Source organism: Vanellus vanellus (genome assembly GCF_965231255.1).
Source record: "Vanellus vanellus genome assembly, chromosome: Z".
NCBI classification, from domain to species: Eukaryota; Metazoa; Chordata; class Aves; order Charadriiformes; family Charadriidae; genus Vanellus; species Vanellus vanellus.
The window spans coordinates 49,447,338-49,473,576 of NC_138908.1; the positions used below are offsets into that span (position 1 = coordinate 49,447,338).

Here is a 26,239-nt window from a genome sequence, read left to right on the forward strand (position 1 = left end):
AAGCTTCTCCTTAGAAGCAGTACAGTACAAATTAGACAACAGATTAAGGAAAAGATGCAAGGATGTATTCACACAGGGAACAAAGTTCTAGTTTCTTAGAAAAATAGAAAAAAGAATACAGGACACTACATTTGTGAAATAATAAATGTTTGATACACGAATGCAAAACCTGCCACTGGGAAGATGTACTCTGTTTAAAAACCATATGGTGTTGACTTGATTATAACTAGCAAACACCTGGACGTATTCTGAACACACCTGAGATTATTTCCAAGCTCTAGATGTTTCTAGCTCTACAGAGTTTTCAACACAGACACATTCATCCCCACAACTCTTTTTAACTACTAGATGCCTGTTATGAGATCAAACATAAGTCAGGACTAGCAGGAAGAGAGGTTGGTCACACTTGCCTACATTTATCCATATTCCTCCAGGCTTTAGTATTTTCCATATAGTATCAATGTAATCAATAACGTTATGTGCTGTATCTATGAAAAAGCAAGTTGCTATGCAGTCCCATGTATCTGCATAAAAAGAGCAAATTACACAAAGATTAGTTTCAATGTTTCTGCCCCCGTAAAAGTTCATCATTTAATCCCAGTATTTGTTTATATGCTCAGCATTACCTTCAACTAACAACAGTTGAAGGTTATTAATTTCATTTACAAGTAAATAAAGTATTTTGGCTTATGTTAACAACAGTTAGGTTTGGGTTCATGTGTGTGTATATACACATACGCACTCTGAACTATTATACATATTCATTATTTATGCATTTTACAAAATTGTTCATATGTGTTATATAAAATGAGATATGTTGATATTATGTACTGTAAAATGTAATATTGTAACACATTTTATATAAATGAAGGCCCAAGTGTGCTGTTACTCACCTGTCCTATGAACTTCATTACCACAACAGTTAAAAATACAACTGCAAAAACACCCACTGATTCTGGGCCTCTCTAGTTACTATCTAGAAATCTATCACAAATCACATAGCTTTAAAACATTTTATTCAGTATCTGAACATTTCTCCAGCTGTTTTTTACTAGTTAACAAGCAGGATCTTTCAAAGCCTACCTTTTAAAGCATGAGTCTCCCTTTTTTCTCTAAACATATATCCTTGAAATTGCAAAAGTTTTAAGTTCTGTATATAGAAGAATTAAAAATCTCAATTTATTCCAATATCAGATGTTCTAATGTAAAACAGAACCTTCAGAAAATTAAGCAGCTATAAGGATGGGTCCTGCAAGAAAATATCTGGAAGTCTACCTGAACAATAAAGGGTAAATTAATAGCAATATAATCCTAGTGAAAAATGGCTATGGGTCTAATAGGGGCAGAAAGGTGGAAACAGATGTCTGAAGTGATAAATAATCCAATACCATGTAAGGAAAAAATAGTGACTTCCAAATACGTATATATTAGAATATTTGACTACATATAAAAGAACCGAGTGAGTGCTATCCTTGATCAAATCCTAACTATGTAATTGGTAGAGTAGGCACTATGTAAGGTAGTCTTCTGCTAGCTAATTCAACATTAGGTTAGTCATAAAACATTACTTCATAACTGCAATGAGGACAGCACAACTAACCTGGTATCACAAGAAAAAATACGGTTATTTGTACTGACAGAAGTCTCAATCTTTGATAATTATCATCCCCATAATGTGCCTCTGAAATATTTACTATTGACAGCCAATAAGTATATATTGTTTCCATTTACAATTTAGCACTACTGAAACAGTTTGCTTTGCTTTTACAACAGGAAATTAACCAACAAAAAACCCCTCGTATTTCTACTTTTTACACTAAAGAAGATAGTGACTAGTTACATTGTTGTCTCTGTAACATCACTTTTTTAAATCAAGTAAACCTTTCCATAATACTACTATGCTATCTTATTCTGAAAGAATAGCAAAGAAATTCTGAAAGAATTTAGCACTACTGCAACAAAGATCTGTTAGGCAAGGAGGTGCCCATATTTTTTGATAACTAAGAAAAAAAATAAAAGCTGATTTGGAATAAAAAAAAAATCTTGCTACCATTAGTACTTTTTGCTTCATGCTTGTAGATACAGTTCTTTTCTATTTGTAGCCATTAACTATCCCATAATAAATATTCTGAAGACACAGCTACATGGACGGCTTTGAAGTTTGCATTTACTCACTGCACTCGGAATAAATTTCTTGAAAATCCCCTGCTGTCATAGAGAAGTTTGAACCAGAAGGAAGACTGTGAGGATCAACATCAGGGAAATAAATTGGACGTATCTGATCAGCAGATCTTCTGTTATTGCTAAACTGATGAATCCAGGGATAAAGCTTACACGAGTTAATTTCAGAGCATCTGCAAAATACGGAAATCAGCACAATTCAGTTTCGACTAATTGCTTATCTATTATCTAGAAATGTAGGAAGCAAAGACTTTCACCAACATCCATTGTTTTCTTGATAAAATTATTGCAAAAGCTACTCATTTTCTAAAGGAATTCTATCTAGTTCATAACATTGACAGCCTGTGAATTTACGAACTGATCAAAAACCACAATTTTACTCTGACACACAAATTATCACTACAAAGAAACTGCCTTTTTTAATCTTAAGATTTTCTTCTCCTACTTTTACCATTTTCCTGAACTTATTTCTTCACTGAAAAGAAAATGCAAAAGATTTTTTTTGCAATATTAATGAAATTTATGATTTAGCATATTCAGAAAAGCTAAGCCTTTCTGAATCATTTTTTTCTATTTAAGAAAAAAAATATTAAATGAGTAACATAAGTTCCATGACTTTTATTGGAAAAATTTGTTCTGGACTTTTGTCTTTTCTGAACCATAATCACAGGGGTTTTCAAGCACAGCAGAACAGAAGTATTTTTCAGATGCTAAATGAAAGTATGCTTTTACATTTCAGAAAATAAATAAATTCCATTTTGCAAAGCATATTAGTTTTGCACTAGATGTCATTTTAAGTTAGTAACATCTGGAGTGTTGCAATTATGCCAAGTAAACATGTCTTTGTAAAATAAAATTTGTGGGTTCACAGGACCAACTAAGTCAATACTTATTTTAAAAAATGATAAAATATAGCATTAAATTATAAAAAGCAGCTTTTCCCACAGTCTTGTAAAATCAGTTTGTAATTAAAAAATGAAGCCATTTTCTTTCAGAGTCAGCGGACACATCTGTCCAATAAAATACATATCATCAAACACTTAATAAACTGCAAGCAATCTGGCAGGTGATAGAAAGTGCACTCTTTTGGCTGGTAGATAGAAAACATCTGTGGTGAAGTCTTTGAAATAATGTTTTTTCCCCTTCTTCATGCCAAATTTTATCAGTAAAAAACAATAGAAAAACAACATGTATTTGAGTAGCTGTATACTGTGCTGATCAGCTGTTTCCATATATAATGAATAAACCAATATCAATTAGCTAGATACAGTCAGCCAAAGCAAAAAAAAAAAAAAAAAAAAAAAAAAAGAGGGAAAAAGCCCTGATAACACGGGCATCATTTTCTTCAAGAAAAGCATTTCTATTTTGGTTAAAAAAAAAAAAACAAACACAACAACAACAAAAAGCCCCAACACCAAACCCCTCCACATTGGCCAATAAAAGTTATGTGTTAACCATTCAAGCATTCTCCATATGTTCCCAGTCAATTTGTATTATCCTCAGAACATTTTGCTTTAACAATGACTATCTTCCCAAAAGCAGGGTAAAGAAAATAAGAGATCTGGGTAGATTAGGAGTTTGGTTTTTTTTTTTTTCTGAGCTATAAGGGAACACACATCTGCTTATATTTTTTTTCCCAGCACAAAGTGTATTCATGTAGACTTTTGAACAGTTCCCAAAGGAATTTCCAGTTTAATATAAAAGATCAATCCCTCTCCATATTCAAGCTTGAAAACCTCCCTTCCAGCTTCAGTAATTTATACTTCAAAACGAAGTACTGCAGTCCTTTACAATTCCATCCTTCCAACAAAGGATGTATGATGTAAGTTACATTATAAAAATCCATCATCTTTAAGTATGATGCACTTCACTGTTTTCCATAGGAGCGGGGTATTTACTGTCCAATGTTCAGCTGAAATGACAGTTCTGGAAAAGATGGGTAGGTCAAATCTTACTTCTGCCCACTGACTGGAAGACAAAATACTTAACAGTTTTCATCCCAAGGCATGCAAGAAATGAAGTGTGTCTGTGCATCACCAATGATGACCTCTGCCATCTGTCATTATATCCAGGACTCATCTAAACACTACAAAAAACACACCAGCAGTAAGAACCTTACCAATACAAGAAAAAGCACAATTTCCCATACAAGGACTGCAGCAGTCTTGGAGCCATTGTAGCTTAACTGCTCCAGGTCACTTTATTTTCAAATTAGAACTTCCTCAGTGGAATAATGCTCTCTAATTAATTTCAAACACTTACAGTGACCATAGTTACACCTTGATGCACTCTCTACATACCATGGTATGCAACTTCATCCACAGTAACAAAACGTCACAATTAAAGAGAACTGGATTTTTTTTTTTTTCAGCAGATATCAACTTTGTATACAGAAGATTTAAGTCACTGTACCATGTCTAGGAGCCCACTGTAATAGTTGGCTTGACACTCAAGACAGTATTTTGTCTTCCTAAAAGTAAACCAAGGTCAGAGAAAGAAGGTATACTTAAATCACATTAGCAAAATCCTCATGCTTTTATCAACTGAAAACAAAAATTAATTAGATTTAAACTGTAGCTAAGATCTCATTTGCAAAAATCCTTCTTTCTTACTACTCTTCCTTAACTGGAATCTTCAGATTATATTGATCGTTGCTGTTGCTTCCAGTTCCAGGAAGGCAAACATGTCCATTTCAGAATGCTAGCTGGGAACAGCCACTTAAGACTAAAAGGAGAGATCCCAAAAGTCCCTGAAACCTCCTTAAAAGACATCCCAAGCCCACAACTAGATCTGGCAGAAAGGAATGCTTGGACTTCAACTGAATTGACTGAAATGCAGAGTCAGGTTAGCAGTATACGCTTCCATGATAACAAGGAAACTTGTAACTGATAACTTGCCAGCAAAGACAAAAATTACAGCAGCTGCACCACACTCAATTTTGCTGTCTAAAAATCTAATCATCAGCAAGTCTAATGCATATATACCTCCTTGCTCAATATCTGATAAAAACAGGAAATGCCACATGAGCATTAGATGCTAGGAATGATTACTGTTGTAAACTAAGCACGGATCTTCAGGAGTATTCCACTTACAGGCCTAAGACTCATTATTTAAAGAGGACAAAAACCATGTAATCAGAGATACTTAGGGGTAAAGTTAACTTTCAGATTTGAACCACTATGACACCTGATCAGTGCTCTGAAATATAAGAAATGAATACTTTTATGCTGCTTTGAATAATTTCAAAAGTTCCAAAGAGCATAAGAGCCAGCAAGGCTGTGGAGCTAAGGACGAGAAGAATGTGACCTCATTTCAGTAGCTGCAAAGCATTAGATCAGCTCAACTGTAATTTCAACCACCAGATGAGTAATTTAAGTATAATGTAAAAGAAAGAACAAATAAACCTCTAGCAAATATTGTCACCACATTGACTACTATTGTTTTAAGCAGACATGCAGCAGCCATAATAAAGTGTTTTCCCCTTGTTTTTGAACACTAAGCTAAAACAGATTTAAGATTATCACACTCCTCTATGAACAATCAGTCTACAAAAAGGGCTCCAAAACATCATGATAATATAGAATACAACAAACCAATAGTTCAGGTGTTTTCAGCAAAGGTGTATCATTTCAGATTGAAGAAGAAACTGGCAAATTCTGTCTTTCTTGTTATGAACTCCCCCCACAAAAATGAAACACCTCCCCCAGACCTCTTTCACAGTTGCCCACCCACCACCAGTTTTCCCACCTTCCTTCTTAAAAGTTGCATTTGCTACCTACTTTCCACTCTTAACAAGTTCATTATGAAATCAGTAATTTCCACTGCAAGTGACAAGAGTAACAAATATAAAAATGTCACTCTAAGTTAAACCTATGAAGTGAAATTTACTACATTCAGATTTAGTACCTCAGAGTAACTGTAGAACTATATTATTTTAGCCACTTGCTTAAGAAGTGGTTCAGTGTGCTTTGGTGGTTGTTTTTCATATTGAAACAGTGACTAAAATTTTAGTATGGAATGTAACACTTTAACAGGTTTCCTCTGTTACTAATCACCACCACTAAGTACCATGCACATATTAACTAGTCCATATTTGACACCAGTGAGATAGGTGTCCATTTCACACAAACAGACGTGAAATAAATCATAAAACCCTATTCAAGATTATGCAGAAAATATGTGGTACAGCCTAGAGATTTTAAGTCTCGTAACTTAAAAGCCATGCTTTCTACTATAATCTTAATGACTCAGATACAATGCTTCCCTCCCCCATTCATCCCACAGATTTTTTTTTTTTTTTTTTTCATTAAAACAGCCTAAAAAGTGGTTCTGTGTGTTCTGTGCATTCTGTGCCAGGACTTACAAATCTATTCTTTTGAATTTTATTTATTCAAGTTTTTCACATTTATAATTTTGCCTCTCTAGGTTTAAATCAGCAAGTAAAACATAAGCTATGTACCTGTTGAGTACAAAGTTAGAAGAAAAGAGCATAAAGAGGCTCCATTCATTTCCTTGGCAAGCATAACCGAGCATAGCTATTTCCCACGCCAATCTACCTAGCCCAGCACCAGGTACCAGGATATTAACTTTGGAGAAATCCCTGCAACAGAACAAAAATAATAGTTAAGACTTTATCTGACACCTCTTAATAAAACTTAAGAGGTCCAGTCAAACATTTTTCCCCCCATATACTTAGATATCATAATGTATTTCCTGTATGACTTTACTTTTTAAACGCAAACTGAGCCAGTTCTGATCAGATTGGTTAACTGTACAACATAATTCACAGAAATGACTCAAAAGAACATATACAACCCTCATTCAGAATACAGAGCATAATTACAAAACAATTTTTTTTTCCTGAAAACTTTTAACAGTTACCAAGCTAAAATCTCTTAAGTGAATTGAAGAATGAACATTATCATAAAGCATCATTTATTTTTCTATGAGGCCCACTGATATCTAGTAAATATTTTAGAAATCTTCTTGGTTACATCACATGAAAGACAAACATGTATCTGGACATCAGAAACACAAACCAAACAAAACTTCCATAAGCTGATGAGCAATTCAGACTGTAAAATCCTTAAAGTAGTTACGTTCTCAGCAGCTGTGGGTTTTACATATGCTGTTGTTGTGTCTTTAAAGGCACAATATAACATTTCATTTAAGAACAACATGATGTGAGCTGTCTGTTCTAATCTTTGAGCAAGCTGGAATTCAAACTATTCGGGCAATCTATCAGAGCTCTCGTCAGGCCCTGCTCGTGCCCCACGTTCGGCGCCAATAAATCTGCCATGGTTCAGGCCAAAAAGCTACTGGAGATGTGGGGCACCCCAGATAGGATCGACAGATGCTCCCCCCTACCCTTCTCTTCAAAGAGAGCAGCAGAGGAGGGAAAAACAGACTTCTGAGTTTAGAAGGAACTAAAATATTTTAACAAAACATTAATAATAAAATAAAAATAAAGTAATGAAATATATACAAAACTGTATGAAGCTCCCAGGATGACAATCACAACACCGGCGGGCACTGGGGAAGTTCCAGGCTGGACTTGGTGATGGACAGGAACTGGATTCAGGATCAGGATCAAAGGCAGATGAACAGACAAGAGTCCTCCTTGGACACCGGCCATTGAAGAAAGAGCGCTGACCCTTTGATCCCTCAGCTTTTATACTGAGCATGAGGCAGATGGGATGGAATACCTCGTTGGCCAGTTTTGGGTCACCTGTCCTGTCCACTCCTCCCCACAGGTGGGACCCCTCTACTCTTTTTCACTTCTGACCCTCCATCAGGGCAAATAACCAAGTTATCTGGGCTTCGGTGTTATAGCAATAAGTATAAGCAAGAGCCTCTCTGCACAATATGCTGTTAATTTCAGTAGTTAGAAGAGGCACAGCTAAGAAGCAAAGTTACCGAACAGAATTGGTCCTGTTTTACCTCAAACCAGGAGAGTTGTTCACTTATTTCACTCAAACACATTAAAAGACATAAGATTTTCTAAATCAAAGTACATTGTAGCTCTCTAACCCTTCAGTTCCCTTAACTAGGCATTAAGTTGAAGATGACCAGAAGACATTCAAAAGGGTATGTTTACAGTGATACCTAGAAAACCTCTCCCATCTTCCAAGTTCAGCAACTAATAGAAGAACTAAGAATCTCAAGCTTTTCCTCTTCTTTCAGGCAGAAAAGGCAATGTATATATATTCTAACCATTAGACTTCCATCACAACACAATCAAACATTCACTCATAAAACAAAAAACACTCCCGTGCCAAACTGAAAAGATACGTAATCAAAAAAGAAAGAATTTTTCAGTTTCCAGTTGTGAACAAGACTTCATAATTTCATGTCCCAAAACCACAAATGTGCATACTCATAGACTACTCTCCCTTTTGCATGTCACCTTCAATGTGTATCACATATATCAATGTATATGTAATTTATCAATTGTGTATCAATTTATATGCAATTAAATGAAGGAAGCCACAACCAGCACTTACAAACATATGATGAAAGCAAAATGCAAAGCCTTTAACTACATAAAAATTCAGGATGCCAAAAAGGGTTCAAAATAGTTAGTATACTGCATAAGCCTGACAACGTGTGAAGGAGTTACGGAAATTCTGAAAAGTAGTACATTTCTGAAGACTATACAAAACCAAAAGAAAGCACTATTCTTTTCTAAAGGCCACACAAACTAGCAAAGCAGTTTTAACAGTCTCTTTTGGTTTGTGGCTTAATCATCTAATTAGTGAAGCCTCCCAAATGGAAAAATCAAAAGTTCTTCTCATTCCTGAGTTTCATTTCCATTCCATTATACTTTCAGATTCTTTGTTTTCTGATTAACAAGAAGCAGGAAATCAAGACTTTGCTATTACTTAAGACCACTCCTGTGAATCAACGGTTCTTACCTCTCTTTTACAAGAAAAGCCACAAGAGAGCTAGCCATGAAGTCCTACTGAAACACAAAAGATCAATTCAGGGGAAAACTACTTGCTCAAGGCAAAATTTTTGAAAACAGGGACCCAGACGGAGGAAGAAAATCCATTTTCTGGGAGAAGCTAGAAAAAAATAAATCTTAAAGCTTTTTCTATTTGTAGTGGTACACTTATTCCAAATGTATTTCTAACCTCATCTATTTCTTAATTTCCTTACAGTTTTAATTTTATTTATGAAATATTTAGACTAGCTCTACACAGATTTTTGCACCCCCATGTGGACACTTCTACAATAAGTGGGTTGAAAAGCCACTTCCAAGATTATCATACATTGATTATAAAAGACACTTTCTTAAAACAACTTAATTACTAATAGCTATGCAGGTGTAATCACATTTCAAAATCTGCATCGTTATTCATCCTAAAACAGGATAAAGCCTCTAACAGTCAAGCGAGTTGATTTTCAATTGCTTGTAGTTGTATCTTTTTATTCACAATATAAAGCTTTTGTATCTCTGAACTAATTTTTCCATTTCTGCCTTACAAAACAGTTGATTTTAACTGCCCTTTCCTTTCCATATTTATTAAGGTATTGGAAGTCTGTCTGGAAACTTGTTAGCAATTTAACTTCTATCTATGCTTTTCCTATCAGTTGCTAGGGACTAGTGCTGGCCACCTATTTGTTTCAGCATACAAAGCACAGCTAACAGAATACAATATAATCAAATATGAGTCCACTAACATTGACACTAGCCTTCCAAACTGGTTCAAGAGCTTTTTTTTAAATCTATGATCAGAGAAATTAGGTATGTGGCAAACTTACTCCATAACAGGTAGTGTCCTGCTATCAAAAAAAATGCTTAAACACCTTTTGCTTTTCAACACTTAAAAGGAATTGTTAGTGACAAGCTGTTGATGAATTTCAAAAAAATTAAGGTATCACATAGGTGGTAGTGGGAGCACTCCAAGGCACTATATTATACTAATTTTTGAATCACAACAGCTAAAAAATTTTAATTGAACAGTAACAGTTTTTTTAATGGCTACAGTCATAAGAAAATTTAGAATGCTAGAAAAAAACATTTTCCTTTGGTAGATATGTAATTGCAGCAGTAGCAAAGACATTTAAAAAAAATTCCAAACTGTGATAACTGATAATAATCTATGGGTATCCACTAGCCTTGAACTAGCCAAGCAGCAGCAGGATTTCTATGACACAGATCTAGCTTTGGTTAGGAACACAAACAGGTATCCAACAAGTACCCATTAAAAACCTGTGGGGCAACAAGGAAGAAATACTGGCTTATTAACCTGACAGGTGTGGGGAGAGAAGGCTGGTCAAAGAGCAGGGAAGAGAGCTGCAAGGTACTGTTTGGCTCAACTATTGAAACTGGAGCAGTCTCAAAAATATAGTGGAGAAATATCAGAAACAATTAAAATCTGTCATGCCATTATTGTACTGCATTTTGCAGTGTGATGTATTTTCAGCTTTTAGAAATTTAATGCCATTAATGAAGACTTTAACTTGGTGTCCTTTTTTAAGTGAAAAATTATATTTGAGGTTTTTTCTCATGCCTATTGTGCTTTAACAAAAAAATAATAGTGCTGAAGGAGTAAATAAGTTCAGAAAAAGAAAAATTAGCGTGTATGATCAAACACAAACCTCATTTTCATAAACTTAACACTGCAATTCAATGTTATCTAATGACAAGAAGTGATAAGAAATATACAGCTCATACACAGAAGATCAGTAGAAACATCAGCATAGAATCACTCTTTGGCACTCCTTTCCTGATGTCTTATTTCTGTAGTGCTTATAAATTTAGATAATGAATGGATCCAGTTCTCAGTATAGTATTTTTCATTAATTAACCGTAATCAGATTTTTTTCAGAGAATTTTTTTTTAAGACAACTATTTTTCAAATAAAATAATGAAGGTAGCTAAAAAGCCCAATCATTTGATGCACAATTCTTCTCCAAACATAGCAAGCAAGGTTTACATACTTCCATGTAAAGAGTGCAAAGCCTTCAGTGGACTGCAGTAACACTAGAGATCTAGTTTTTTCTTAAATACGATGTTTAAAGAAAAGTTTAGGCTAAGCACAATCTTTAACGAGATTCAAAACCCTGCACGGACAGACGTATTTTATATAAAGTTTAAAAAAAACTCGTATAAAGCAGAAATTTTATCACAACTGTAAAAGTGACTGAGGACATGCAAGAAGTATAGCCAAGCTTGGGCCAATAAGCTATGTTTTTCAAATAAAATGGAAATTAAGCACTGGTGACTTCTTTTGGGCTGTTCTGACGATATCATGGAAAATGCAAACAATTCCTGGACTGTGTGATAGATTTAGATTTCAAGTTAGAGGTGGGTCCAGAGGCCACATTAATGAATAAATCAAAACTTTGGAGAAAATACTTTACTGTTCTTGGCCATGGGATGATAATTAACTAAAAGGTTAACTATTTCTTTGGATACTTTTGGACAAGAAGCTGATAGTCTTAACATCCTTTTACATAAGTAGGACGGGTAACAGTAAAAGTGGAAGAAAATCAAGATGACTAAAGAAGAGGACAATTAAAAAAAAAAATAATATTGGCATGCTTATTTAGATTTTCAACTTAATGTTCCCCCATAATGCTTTAATGAACATATTCCATCAAGAAATAAAAATGTATCTATGATTTTACTGTTTTCTTCTACAGAAAGCAGTGATCATGGTTCATTCAGACCCATGAAATCCAAGAAATCTAAATGGCTTCATCAAAAGGTAGACAATACTACAGAGACCCTGTGAGCTGAAACACGATTAAATTCCAACATGAATAATGCAAGGAATCTATCAGTTCTTCAGGAAGACCGTATCTCATGGGACTTCACTTAAAACTGCTTTGTTGATCCTACTAACGGATTCTGTATTAAAATGCTAAACAGAAATAAGGCATTATTTCTGAAGAGGAATGGAAGGCAGAAACAGCTTTTGCCATTTTATTTTATTTTTAGGTGACAGTCTTGTCAGAGAACTGGACTGAAACACAAGATAACAGTAGCACCTACTCACAAGACTGTTCTAATTTACAAATGCTGTCAACCGTTGCTTACCTCTCTTCTGCTTCCCAGGAGGGGGAGCACATAGAGCACTTCTTTTCCTGTTCTCTGCACACCAACTGAACCAATACAGGCAAATCTTGCAAAGAGCAACACCACAACATATGCATGTATGCAGCAAAACACACCTGAATAGTTTCAAAAGTTTAAATTCCTTTTTCATTTGACTCCAATGCATGGAACCAATAATGTTGAAAAATAATGTTAACTAGAACTGAATGTACAATTCCACTAAAGCCATTAAAAAGTAAAAGCTGACTTGTACTGACAGTTTTAAATTTAAAATATTTATTTCTCCATCTTTTTCAAGGCAAAATACATCCAGACAAAGCTGTTTCCATCACCCAATGCCAACAACACACTTTTTCTCTAGCACTTTCATTTCATCATCTCAGGAGGCTTCAGCACTCCACACAAAAGGGAGTCAAAGGAATATAAAGCTGAATTCCAAGATTTCATCTAACAGGCCGTTTTCCCACATTAGGGCCCACAGCCAGTCCTCTCCAGAGGAAACAGACATTACACACACTATACACAACAACCAGAATAACTTCACTATGGTCATTTCAGTCCCTCTCCATCCCTTCAAACTGAGAAGGCTCCTGTCCAACACTGTAAAAAACACTGTAAAAAAGAACCAGATTTACCAGACAGCCTGTCCTGCCAAGGAAGTTATTTCTCAGACAAAGGTAAGGTGGCACTGCCAGTTAAGCCTGCTAATATACAAAGAGAACAGGCCTTTCTGAACAACTCTGCTTCTTGCCTCAAAGAGGTAAGTACACCTAAGCAGGAGAGCCTCCAGTCACTACGAAAAAGAGCGAGCTGACAACAATAAGTAACAATTTGTGAACAGAGCAAAGGTTTTACATAAATGCTACGACAGCTCCAAATGATCATGAATATGAAACCTCTATATAGTATGCATATGTAATGCATATTTTGTGAATAAATAAAAGTTTCATTTGACAAATTCAAACTTGTGGTAGAGATGTTTGATCTATACAGTGATGTTTTGAGATTTCTGTAGAGACAAAAAAAAACCCCAAATGGTTCTTCAGAGACATCACAACAGGGACAGAAGCATTGTCATGGTGGTTGTGTTTGACAACAACAAACCGAATTCCTGGTAAAGAAGCACAAAGCCATCAACTTCACATGTTGCTTCCTAATACCAACTGGAGTGTTTGAAATAGTTAATTGATTATTAACATAAACTCAAGACTTTCCAACTTCAGTCATGTATCTTTTAAGATTTGACATAAGATACTTTTCCCATAACCAAAAAGGTTAGCACACAGAGAAAAAGATGAAATGCTGACTTGAAGATTAGAATGATTACTTTCAAAACTATGACTTTTTCTACAGATCTGCACATCAGAAGTACATCAGGTAACCTATAGTATTTTTCATTTTTATCTTATGTAATGCCCTATTAGCACTAAAAACATTGCAGAAAGTTCACCTTCAGATAAAACATTTTTAGTCATACATACACCTTGAGATGTTAGCCCAAGGCAAAAGAGAAACCAACCAACCACGCCCATTCCATGTTCTGCCACCACTAATGCTCTTTACTAATGAAAATTAAAAAATGGCTAGTGGAAGGTATTTTAAAATTGGTACAAGTGCATTATTAGCAATTACTGAGAAAGAAAAAACCCACAGTAACACCCAGCTATATCAAACCTAAGTTCTGACCTGTTACATTTAGGAGTACAAAGTTGACAAATTTTCCCATTATAACAGCACTAAGCTTAAACTGAAATGTGCTTTATGATGACGGGCTGAATAAGTGGCAGAACCATTAAACACAGAATTCTTACAGCTGTAAGAATCTTTCTGAGATTCTACCAGTATACTTCTACCTAAAGTTACCTGAAAAAGAAACAACTCACACTGATTACTATTTTGGTGGTGTTAACAAGCCAATGCAGTTACAAAGCTACCCTCACACATGCAGCAAAGCTTTTTTTAAGACTTGCTTTGTAACACCTGTCTGAAACCAAGGTTAGAATTAAATATTTGCAGGGTAAATTCTTAGTGCAATAAAACTGCACTAGAGGTTAAGAGTCTTCTTCCCTCCTATCACCATAAAGGGCAATACTCATACTTGCTGGTGTCACAAGGGTCCTTCCCTGTATCTGCAGCGCACTCACTCTGAGAATCTGCTAACCTGCAAACTTTACCTCACCTAGCACAACTGAGTTAAATTCACAGTCTCCTGAGGTCTCTTACTTGAAAAATTAACAGATATCCTGTTACACGAAGCTGCAGGAAAAAAAAATAATTCTGGTTTACCTGGTATTCCTTTTTGAAGTTTATGATCATGCTTTTTTCCAACACCTTGTATTAGAAACAAAAACTTTCTTGATTAAAAAAATAAATTCCATTGCATTCACAGTAATATATATTTTATATATTTTCAAATTCAAGCTTTTCATTACTCCATAAAAACTTTGTTAGATTCGTGCAACAGTGTATGCCCCCACAAAATTAAGTCTTAAAACACTATTACCATCTTTCTTTTGGAAAGTTCTTTACAATTTCGCTAATGATTGGCTGGTAGCAGGAATCTCTCTCAGGCTTTCCCTCTTCACTCCAGTCTCTCACAAATTGTTTCAATGTGGATTTCAATTTATCCATGTCAAATGTTGAAGCTGGTGTGATCTTCCCTCTTCCCTGATTAAAGTGGGGAAAAAAAGAAAGTTAGTGGGAAATGTACCAAGTATTTTTAGTCTTGAGGGGGGAAAAAAAAAGTAAATTATAAACAAAAGCCATGCTATAAGGGCTGTTGGGAGTTTTAACTGACAAAGCACTAGCCCTTCACTCCTGGGACAAGGGCTCAAATCCAACCTAGAATCCTAAACAAGTTCACTTTGCTGGTCTCAATTCTGCAACCAAGAGACCAGGTTCCACATAAAAAAACCCCAATATGTAGTATGGCATAGCAGAGCACATTGGATATTCTTTATTCAGGAGAGGACCAGGGCTTAGCTAATGCAGATGCTGAACTGCTTATCCTGCGAATAGGATCCCCTTTAGGTACTGATGAGGCAACACTGAGAAGCTCACATTAGAGCTGCCCAACACTGCACCTTGCGGGCCAATACTAAAAAGGGACTTCAGTTTCAAACTCTGCCAATCTTTTAAGTCTGAGTGCAATTTTGTTTGATAGAGATGTCATACTAAAAAAAGCAGGTTAACTAGTGAAAAAGCTTTTACAGTGTAAGATCGTAAAAAAAAATTGGCCTGTCTAAAATTGTAACTGATTTAGAATGCCATAACATATAATAACCTAGAGCAAGACAGACACCACCATTTATGCTCTAAATATTTAACTGAAAAAATAACTTTAAAATGTAAGCAGGGTAGAGCTAGAACTCTGGAGTGAAAAACTGCTTTTTTAGAATAAGTGATTACTGTGATTTGCCAAATTCACAATTAGTTTTCGTAAGTGTAACTGCAAGGACTAACAACAAATAGTTTTATTAAACAGCAGCTCTACAACATGTGAAAGACAAGAGTGAGAAAATATAAGTGAACAGGAAATAAGAAAAGGAGAAAAAGAAGGCAAAAGGAAAGTTGGAGGCCTAAAAGCATGAAAAACAAATGTAGAAAATCCCAAAGCGTACAGAATTTAATTTTGGAGTATGAAAAAGTCCATTTTAACATACGTCTTCTCCATATTCTTTATTTTCAAACATATGAACGCAGTCATTCACAATGGTCTGTAGTATCTCTTGATTATGATCAATGCACATCCGAATCTTGTCAAGGTGAGGAAGGAATTGAGGAAGAAGACTCTGTTGGTTAGCTGGGAGAGATTTAAACTGCCTCTCTGTTCTGTTCACTCGTTCATGCATATTCGTTCTAAAAAGTAAAAGGTTTAAGGTCTTTAGATGTTTAGAAGCAACACACACACTAAATATAAACCATTCATTCTGAACTACTGCAATTACAATTATTCTTTTTAGACAAAGAAAGAGATCAGACTTTGTAATTCCTTACTAGAGAACAACTCTTCAGTATTTTTTAGGCAAAATGTTTGTTTTAAGCTCTAGTTCTACATTACCACTCTTTTAAACATGTTGCAGTTAAGAGGACCATCATTTTCTTCTTGTAGTTTCATCATCAGCCACTCGTTTCCAGCACAGGTCATCACTACCTTAATACATGGATCTACAAAATCTAATGAACAACCAGCTCCCAAACTTATGAAAACTAGCCAGACTGTTTCACAAATCCAATTTAAATTGAACTAACAGCTGAAGGCTATAGTAAACCTTGGCTACAGAAATAACGAATTGTGGAGTCAGAATAGGGATCCTCAGAATCAACTGCTTCTGAAAGAACCTTAAGAGTTGCACCTGGACCATGCTGGAGTTCTGGCAGCCACACTAAGGTATTAAGCTACCTTCTTTTAACAGCATATTCCCCTCAAATATGAGTATTGTGGATTTGGTCACTTAACTGATCCAAGCTAAAAATATCTCTTCCAATTCCCAAAAATAAAAGTTCCATAAAAAACGTGAATCTACTGCCAAGAGGAAGAGGTCTGGTTTTTTATCTCTTCCTTCTCACTCAGAGCAGTTCTGCCCTCCACGTTGTTCTAGCACTCACCAGGCCTGCCACAAAGCTCATTCAACTTGCTAATCCTTGAAGAGACCTGTATAAACTTTGCTAGATTTGACTTCTCTTAGTTTAACAAGTCAAGGTGACTCAGTAGTCATAAGGACTCTAGAGAGGAGAGGTCAGAAAGCCAGGACAAGGGATACTGCCCTTTAGGCAGCGGAGAATAATTTCATTAGGTTAAGTCATACTGCAGTTTCTCAAACTCTTGTGTCAGCATGCAGCAGCACAGAGTTGAAAACTAGCCATCACAGAGAGTATGGTGCAATTGTTGCAATTTTAATTGCAACCTCAGTCTGGAAATTTGACCAGTTAGTATCTCCAACATTACATCTGCGCTACTGAGAAGGGCATATTCATTGCAATAGCTACACTGGTTTAAAATCACATTCAAGAACAAAAACCAGAGAAGGAACAATAAGAAAAATAAATGGATCCTCTACATAAAGCACATCAGCTTAGCTTAATATCATCCTCTTGAAAGTTTTGTCACAAAAATTATGTGAACTACAATCTTCCACCCTTTCCCATTGAATTGCAACCTTCTAGCCGAATGAATAATTCACTGAAATCACAAGAACTACACACAAACAATGAAGATCATCTTGAGTGCCATCACGCAGCACATACAAGACAACCAGGTGATCAGGCCCAATCAGGTCCTGCTTGACTGACCTGATCTCCTTCTATGACAAGATGAGACACTTGGATGAGGGAAAGGCTGTGGATGTTGTCTACATACTTTACTAAAGCTTTTGACACTGTTTCCCACAGCAATCCCCTGGAGAAACTGGCTGTTCATATGCTTTGCCAGGTGAAAAACTGGCTGGACGGACAGGCCCAAAGAATGGAGTTAAATCCAGTCAGTGGCCAGTGACAAGCAGTGTTCCCCAGGGCTCAGTACTGGGGCCAGTTCTGTTTAATATCTTTATCAATGATCTGGACAAGGGGACCAAGTGCGCCCTCATTAAGTTTGCAGATGACACCAAGTTGGGCAGGAGTGTCGATGTGCTCAAGGGTCGGAAGGCTCTACTGTAGCGGACTGGACTTTTCCAGCCAGTCGTGTCTGTTCGTCCCGTTCACCCCCCACCCCCCCCAATTCAAGTAAGTTTTGTTTCCTCTTCTATTCCATGCATTCAGATGTAACGTCGGGTCCCCCTCTGCCCTTTATCTCATTCCTAGTCCATCACGCCCGTTTTCTGACTCAACAAATGTCTAGAAAACTACAGTTATATAAATAAAAAGGCATCTATCAGCACTATCAACAGGTCTCATCTCTTGTACAAATTAACACGTCCTTCCAAAACTTCCCCAATAATCGAAACACCGTTTGCATTTCTTTACCTGCAGGAGCTACTATTGCTTTGGGTACTTTACAGCGCCTTAAAGCATTTTATCTTATAAAGAGACCTTCCACACCCTCTTCAAGTGCGCTGACAGCCAGTTTAGTTTGGTCTGTTTTGTTTGGTTTGTTTTTTTTTTTTATTTTATGCTTCCTAGCTGACAAAGACACCCAGGCGACTTTTTTTTTGGCGTGTGCAGAAAGGAAAAGGGCGCAGCAGCGGGGTCATTCCCCGACTCAGGCTGCCGCAACCCCGCCGCAGGCGCGGCGCTCCCCGCGGCCCACAGGCCGAGGGAGGCGGCCACACCGCAGCCGCGGAAGAGCAAAGAGCTCCGAGAGGGCGGCGGGGGCCGCCGGCTCGGCCGGCCGGCTCCTGCCCCCTGCAGAGTCCGGTCGCTGACAGGAGGACGCGGCGGAGGGGAGGGGACCCGGGCAGGGCCCCGCACCCCAGGCGGCAGAGCTGGGTTACCCGTAGTATCGGAAGGCGTTGATGATCCTCCGGAAATGCTCCCGCTCCAGCCGCTCCTCCTCCGCCGCCGCCCCGGCTGCCGTGGCCGACGCCGCCAGCGCCCTGGGCTCTTGCGGCTGCCGTCTCCGCCGCTCGTCGCTCAGCGAGGCCGCCTGCTCCGCCTCGGGCTCGCCACCCCCGCCACCCGCGCTCTCTGCCGGCCACGGCAGCTGCTCCCGCTCCTCCTCGTGGCCCCGCCGCATCCCCCTGCGCATGGCTTTGGCCGGCGGATCCCGCTCGCCTGGGGGACGCGGCGGCAGCGGCTGCGCTTTGCGGGACACGGCGCACGTGGCCGACATCCCCGCAACAGCCGCCGCCAACGGCCGCGCACGTTCCCTCGCTCGCTTCCGGGGCCGGGCGGGCGGCGAGCATCGCGAGAAGAGGGGCGGGGTCAGGAGCAGGCGCGCTCCCGCCGGCGGTGAGCGGGGCCGGGGCGGTGAGGTGGGGGTTGGCGGTGGCGCGCGGCCGCAGCGGGCCGCGGGCCTCGAGTAATGGCTGACCGACAACCCCCCCCCCCCCCCCCCCCGCAACGTGAGGCGAACATGATGGGACTGTTTTTTAGATGAGTACCCTCACAACGTATTCCCTGTGCAGCCGTTAGCTGTCACAGGGAGGGAGGGAGGAAAACGACCTCCGGTGCGGGAGCCGGCCGCCAGCGGTGGCTGTGGTGAGGGGAGGCGGGAGCCACAAATAGAGGTCCGCGAGTAGCTCTGCACCGGACTACGGGCGGATTATGCTTCCCTCAAACAAGGGCGGGGGCCGACGGGGGCGGTAGAAAAGCGAGAAGGCAAATTAAGCTGTGTCTAGCAACGCACGAGTCTTTAGATGACTGTGTTTCCCCCCACAAGGCCACGCTTTCACCCTGAGGACAGCTGAGCACATCCTCCCCCGCCTGACAGAAGGTGTCTGACACCCTCCTGCCTGTCCTGCAGCGAGTCCCCATGTGCCTTTCCCACCTGCGTTGAGAAGAGGCAGCTCATACCAGAGAGCCTTCTTGGTGAGGGCCCATCCCCTCCTCACGTTGGGAACCTGACCAGCGCTGTCCTGTGTCGCTTGTCACTCAACATCGCAGGAAGTGGTAGTCTTTTAGTACAGCAAGTAACATAAAAGGGGAACAGCAGAAGGTTTTTTTGGCACACTACCCTTATCTCTGTGGAAATAACAAACGCTCTCACTTTACTGTTACTGTTACCATTTTTCTTTACTCTCACGCTGCTCTGGCTCTCTTGCAACTACATTAACTGACTGGACAGTTCTGACCACAAAGGTGTTTAGTGCTGCAGAGAAAGCACAGACATCATTCCCAGCGGGAAGGACAAAAGAAGTCATTGTTGCCAAGAGCACACGAAGTAGTTTCATAAAGTAACAAACACCTTGTATGTGACAAAACCAACATCTGAATCAATGATATACAGTGTAAACAGAAATTCGGCTTTCAGACTTAACTTTGAAGGTTAGAGAGGGAGCAATAGCTCTGCAAGATAAAAAAGGTTGTTCTTACTACATCAGTGTTTATGACAAGTACATTGTCATGTTCTGTTATTTTGGCATAATGAATAAATCACCTTCTTGATGTAAAACTGATCCTGCACTTGCATTTCTGTGCTTCTTATATATGAGCCATTAGCCCATTACCCGTCTATAGAACAACACTACTTCTAAACATACGTGAGACACTTAGTAAAGCTTTCCTTCAGCTATGACAGCCTGAAGTTGCAGCCAGCAGAATCTGGCACCACTTCAAAAAAAACCAAAACCCATCTCTCCTTCACAGAAGAACCACCGACTCCTGTGCTGCAGCCCTCCCCAACCACTTTGCAGCTAGCACAGCCCTGGCAGTCAAAAGGCATCTGCCAGGGGCAAACTAGATTTTTCTTCTCAGGGGCTGTACCACCTTCAAAGCAAAAGCATCCTACCAACATACCAACGTTGCAGGAGAATTCTGTAAGCTTTTATCATGGCACCTGAAATACTTTAACTCCCAAAGGGACTCAGAAGAGTTCATTGTCTGTTCCCACTAAGGTGAGTTGCTGTAGCAACTGGCAAAAGGACACAATTTAGACACCACAGGTGAGCCTGGCCAGCTTCTACAGGCCATCTATGGTATAAACCTGCCTGCTTCTTTTACTGGCTCTTATGGGTGTGGTGTCAATGAATCTTCCCAACCCCTTTTGAATTTACTGATTCAAACACCTTCCATAAGATGCCTATCTAATATTTTGATGCTGCTCCACAACATGGCGATGGTTTCAAAACTGTCAAAGATCTCTGCCCTGAGCTGTAACTACAAGTTTCTGAACTACAAGTACAGCACCATGTACATTCTGATAAATTATTTATACCACAAATGCATAAGTCTATACTGGAGCTCATATACCCCTTTTCCCCATGGAAGGATCTTACAAAACTGAGCTCCTTGCCACTGGGGCAATGTTGGACTACTTGAGAAAGCTCAGTATCATTTGCAAACTTGGGTGATTTCATTGTTCAGTCCCTCCTCTGAACCGCAGTTAAACTTGCTGAATAAAATCACTCAGGTACTGCCAATACTGAACTTCCTGCTCCTGAGAGGGGTCCTTTCATGGTTTGGGCTGGGCTGGCCCCAGGAATGAACAAGAGAGGCTCTCTAACTTCTCTCCCAAGTGAGAGAAGAATGAGAGAAAAAGAGACTTATGCGTTTAAAAGAAACTAAACTACCTTAATGAGATAATAATAAAATAATAAAAAGAAAATATCATAATGAAGAAATAATGAAATATATACAAAACTGTACCGAGCTCCCAGGATGATGATCATGTCACTGGCAGGCACTGGCAAAGTCCCAGACTGGACTCAGCAACGGTCAGGAGCTGAACTCAGGAACTGGATTCAGGAATGCATGGATCAGGATCAAAGGCAGATGAACAGAGTCCTCCTCCAACATCAGCCATTGAAGAAAAAGGGCTGACCCTTTGATGCCTCAGCTTTTATACTGAGCATGAGGCAGATGGGATGGAATACCCTGTTGGTCAGTTTTGGGTCACCTGTCCTGTCCTCTCCTCCCCGTAGGTGGGACCCCTCTGCGCTCTTCCCCTTCCAACCCTCCAACAGGGCCAATAACCAAGTTATCTGGCCTTGGGTGTTATAGCAATAAGTATAAGCAAGAGCCTCTCCGCATACCATTCCTTGGTATTGATTATAAATACCAGGCCTTATCGCTCTGGAAGCAGACACTGTATGACAAATATGCTGTTAATTTTAGACAGTTCAGTTAGTTAGAAGAGGCTTAGCTGAAAGGTAAAATTACTGAACAGAAAATTGGTTCTGTTTCACCTCAAACCAGGACAAGCCCATTCAGTCTTCACCCTTCACTTCCTATCCTTGTCAATTCATAGAAGGATCCCTTATGTTCCTCTGGAACCAACATATCATTTTGAGTTGTACTCATGCATTTCTCCATGTAAGAAAATACTTCAAAAATTTATCAAAGGGGCACCATAAGCCTACAAGTTCCTTGCAGGAATGGGAAAAGCAACAACAAAACATTTCTTCCCTTCACTATCATATTGGGCTTACATGGCAAGGTTTGGGTAGCTGGGGTGCTATATGGCTGCCTTCTGTGAGAAGCTGCCTATACATCTGGTAGCCAGTGCCAGTTGGGCCAAGACAGACCCACTGCTGGCCAAGGCTGAGGCCATCAGCAACGGTGGAAGTGCCTGTTTTTTCCCCTTTAAGAAGGGGAAAAAACTGCAACAGTAGCCAGAGCAGAGGAGTGAGAACATGTGAGAGAAACAACTCTGCAAACACCAAGGTCAGTGGAGAAGGAGATGGAGGAGGTGCTCCAGGTGCCAGAGCAGAGATTCCCCTGCAGCCTGTGCTGAAGGCCATGGTGTTATGAGCGAAAAGGAGGTGCGGATTCCTCAGGGACAAAGCACAGCACTCAGCAAAGTGAAAGATTTGGATTTATGGAAAGCATAGCATTACCACAGTGGAAGCCCTGGGACACAGATGCTAATCAAATGGGGACCCGACACAATGGAGCCCTGCTGGGGAGTGAAGCTCAAGTGAAAGCACTGTAGTGGTGGATAATAAAATTTGTGTTGCTTAACATATCATAGAATCATAGAATCATAGAATCAGTGAGGTTGGAAGGGACCTTTTAAGATCATCAAGTCCAACCATTAAACTACCCTGATAAAAACACCACCACTCCTAAACCATGTCCCTAAGCACCTCATCTACCCTTTTCTTAAACACCTCCAGGGATGGTGAATCCACCACCTCTCTGGGCAGCTTATTCCAATGTTTAATAACCCTTTCAGTGAAAAAATGCTTCCTAATATCCAATCTAAACCTCCCCTGACATAACTTGAACCCATTTCTTCTTGTCCTATCACTTGTCGCCAGGGAGAAGAGGTCAGCTCCCATCTCTCTAAAACCTCCTTTCAGGTAGTTGTAGAGGGTGATAAGGTCTCCCCTCAGCCTCCTCTTCTCCAGGCTAAACAACCCCAGATCCCTCAGTCGTTCCTCATAAGGTTTGTCCTCCAGACCCTTCACCAGCTTTGTAGCCCTTCTCTGGACACGCTCCAACACCTCAATGTCCTTCTTGTAGTGAGGGGCCCAAAACTGAACACAGTACTCGAGGTGAGGCCTCACCAGTGCCGAGTACAGGGGGATGATTACTTCCCTAGTCCGGCTCACCACACTATTCCTGATGCAGGCCAGGATGGTGTTGGCCTTCTTGGCTGCCTGGGCACACTGCTGGCTCATGCTCAGCCGGTTGTCCACCAACACCCCCAGGTCCTTTTCTGCCAGGCAGCTTTCGAGCCACTCCGCCCCCAGTCTGTAGCACTGCATGGGGTTGTTGTGACCCAAGTGCAGGACCCGACACTTGGCCTTGTTGAACCTCATACCATTGGCCTCAGCCCATCTGTCCAGCCTGTCCAGATCCCTCTGCAGAGCCAATCTACCCTCAAGCAGATCAACACGCCCTCCCAGTTTAGTGTCGTCTGCGAACTTACTGAGGGTGCACTCGATCCCCTCATCCAGATCGTTGATAAAGATATTAAAGAGAACGGGCCCCAGCACCGATCCCTGGGGGACACCACTCGTCACTGGACACCAACTGGATTTAACTCCATTTACCACCACTCTCTGGACACGGCCATCCAGCCAGTTTTTTACCCAACGAAGAGTATACCTGTCCAGGCCACGAGCAGCCAGTTTCTCCAGGAGAATGCTATGGGAAACGGTGTCAAAAGCCTTGCAAAAATATACATATGCAATGTCCTGTTTTGCTCATTAGCAAACTTGCTGATGTAATGTAATTGTCCAAATACTGAGATTCGCAGCTGGTCGTGTTGGTGGCTGTTCAGGCGGTATGTGAAGACAGCAGGGAAGTAAAGTAGCCAGGTTACCATAACAAAGAGATAAGATATGCTTGGGACTCTACATACTTGGATCTGGGTAGGGGGGCTAGGGGGGTGGGGGGAATGGGGGTGAACTGTCCCGGGTTAGTGTAATGAAGTCATCTCGTGCCCTACACATGGTGAAGCAGGCTGTCCCCCTGCAGCCCATGGAGGTCAACAGTGGAGTACATATCCACTTGCAGCCCAAGGAGGACACCACACTGGAGCAGTTAGATGCCAGAAAGAAGCTGTGACCCTGTGAGAAGCCCGCACTGGAGCAGGGTCCTGGCAGGACCCATAGAGAGAGGAGCACACACTGGAGCAGGTTTGCTGGCAGGACTTGTGACCCCATGAGGGACCCTTGCTGGAGCAGTCTGTTCCTGAAGGACTGCACCCCATGGAAGGCACCCATGCTGAAGCAGTTTGTGAAGAACTGCAGCCTGTGAGAAGGACCCACATTGGAGAAGTTTGTGGAGGACTGTCCCCCATTGTAGGGACCCCACGCTGGAGCAGGGGAAGAGTGTGAGAAGTCCTGCCTCTGAGGAGGAAGGAGAAGCAGAGACAATGTGTGATGAGCAGACCACAAGCCCCATTCCCCATCTCCCTGCGCTGCTCGGGGGGAAGAGGTAGAGAATTTGGGAGTGAAGTTCAGCTTAGGTGTTTGTAGATTTGTTCGTATTTATTATCATAGTCTGATTTGACTGGCAATACATTAATTTCCCCAAGACAAGTCCGTTTTGTTTGTGACTGTCATTGCTGAATGATCTCCCTGTCCTTATCTCGACCCTTGAGCATTTCATTATATTTTTTCCTCCTGTCCAGTTGAGGAGGGGAGTAATAGAATGGCTTGGTGGGTCAGCCCACCACAACCATCCAAGTATTAGCTAATCTCTCACAGTTGCACCCCTTCCAAAGGGAAATAAAAACAAAAATACAGTTTAAAGTCAGGCAGTCCATCACTGCATTTGAGCAAAGGCAACCTGAAGTATTTTTACTGAAAAATAATATTACAAAATAGTATTTGGAAGCACTTTTTCTTAAACACAGCTTTATGCAGTTCTAATTTGTTTATGACCTTTTTCTTATATACAGGTTTAGGATTCTTAATACTGTTAACAATAAAGCATTACATTTCAATCACCATGATCAGTTCAGCTGACACAAGATTTAAAGATCAGCCAAAGCATGATTGATTAAAGGAATTCTAAAGAATAACGTACTGTTGATACTACTCAACAAGATGTGACGCTTACAGAGTTAATAGTTGCTACAAATCCACTTGTGCTGTATAAATCAGTATTTTGGACGTACACGTAACATCGGCTTAGTTGGTTGGCTTGCCAAGTATGACAGTCTTGAAGTTTTCAATTTGTATCAAACGGAACCCAGGCTTTCTACATTGTCATGCTGTGACTTGCTGATCTAAAATAAAAAGTACACATTTAACCTGTTGTGTCATTTGTCTGTTTGCACGTGACTTCACTGTATATTAGAAACTAGTACTACCAACATGTCTGCTTTCATTGATGTTTTGCCCCATATTCCTTCTGTTCCCCCTTTTTTATTATTATTTTATCATTAGATAACAGTGGATTCACCTATTAATTCAGAATATCCAATTTCAAAGAACTTAAAAGTTATAGCTTGTGACGATTTAGAGTAATGGGCAAACATGTATAAGGACTATAATACATAAGGAGATACAGATCTATTAATCCTAGCAGTATTTCCATATAAAAGGATTAGCTTCTTGTAAACTTGGAATGGGATAACCAGATTCAATTTCAAGTAATATTACTTACTTACTCCCTTGAGCTTTTTTAATTCCTTTATTATATCACTATACACACAGGATAAAAGCTCCTCTTGGGATTTTGTTCCATCCAAATAAACTAAGAAAGATGAAAGAAAAAGTTTTTCATGAGTTCTATGCCAGTTACCTGTTACAGCAATTGGTAAAGTTTTCAGTATTCCCATGGGTGCCATCAGATGAGATGAAAAAATAAAAACCAAAAACACTACTTCTCTTTTCTTCTTTCCTGAATTAATTTTCCATGTTAAAAAGTAATGTAATGGAAAGCTATCCTATCTAAGAACTTATTTCCAATTTTTGGGGGTATGAAAGTCTCCATAAGGGT

General features: G+C 39.8%; 1 protein-coding gene across 1 annotated transcript in view; it reads right to left on the bottom strand.

The window, feature by feature from the left end:
- Positions 1–26,239, bottom strand: part of CARNMT1 (carnosine N-methyltransferase 1) — a 35,942-nt gene that overhangs the window by 2,367 nt on the left and 7,336 nt on the right. Inside the window, exons 8-15 of the mRNA XM_082497979.1 lie at positions 25,908–25,993; positions 25,482–25,523; positions 18,676–19,265; positions 15,910–16,105; positions 14,751–14,914; positions 6,641–6,781; positions 2,176–2,354; positions 411–524 (exon numbers count right to left, since the gene is read on the bottom strand). Coding sequence (XP_082354105.1) covers positions 411–524; positions 2,176–2,354; positions 6,641–6,781; positions 14,751–14,914; positions 15,910–16,105; positions 18,676–19,265; positions 25,482–25,523; positions 25,908–25,993 — 1,512 coding nt within the window. The remainder of the gene's footprint in view (positions 1–410; positions 525–2,175; positions 2,355–6,640; positions 6,782–14,750; positions 14,915–15,909; positions 16,106–18,675; positions 19,266–25,481; positions 25,524–25,907; positions 25,994–26,239) is intronic.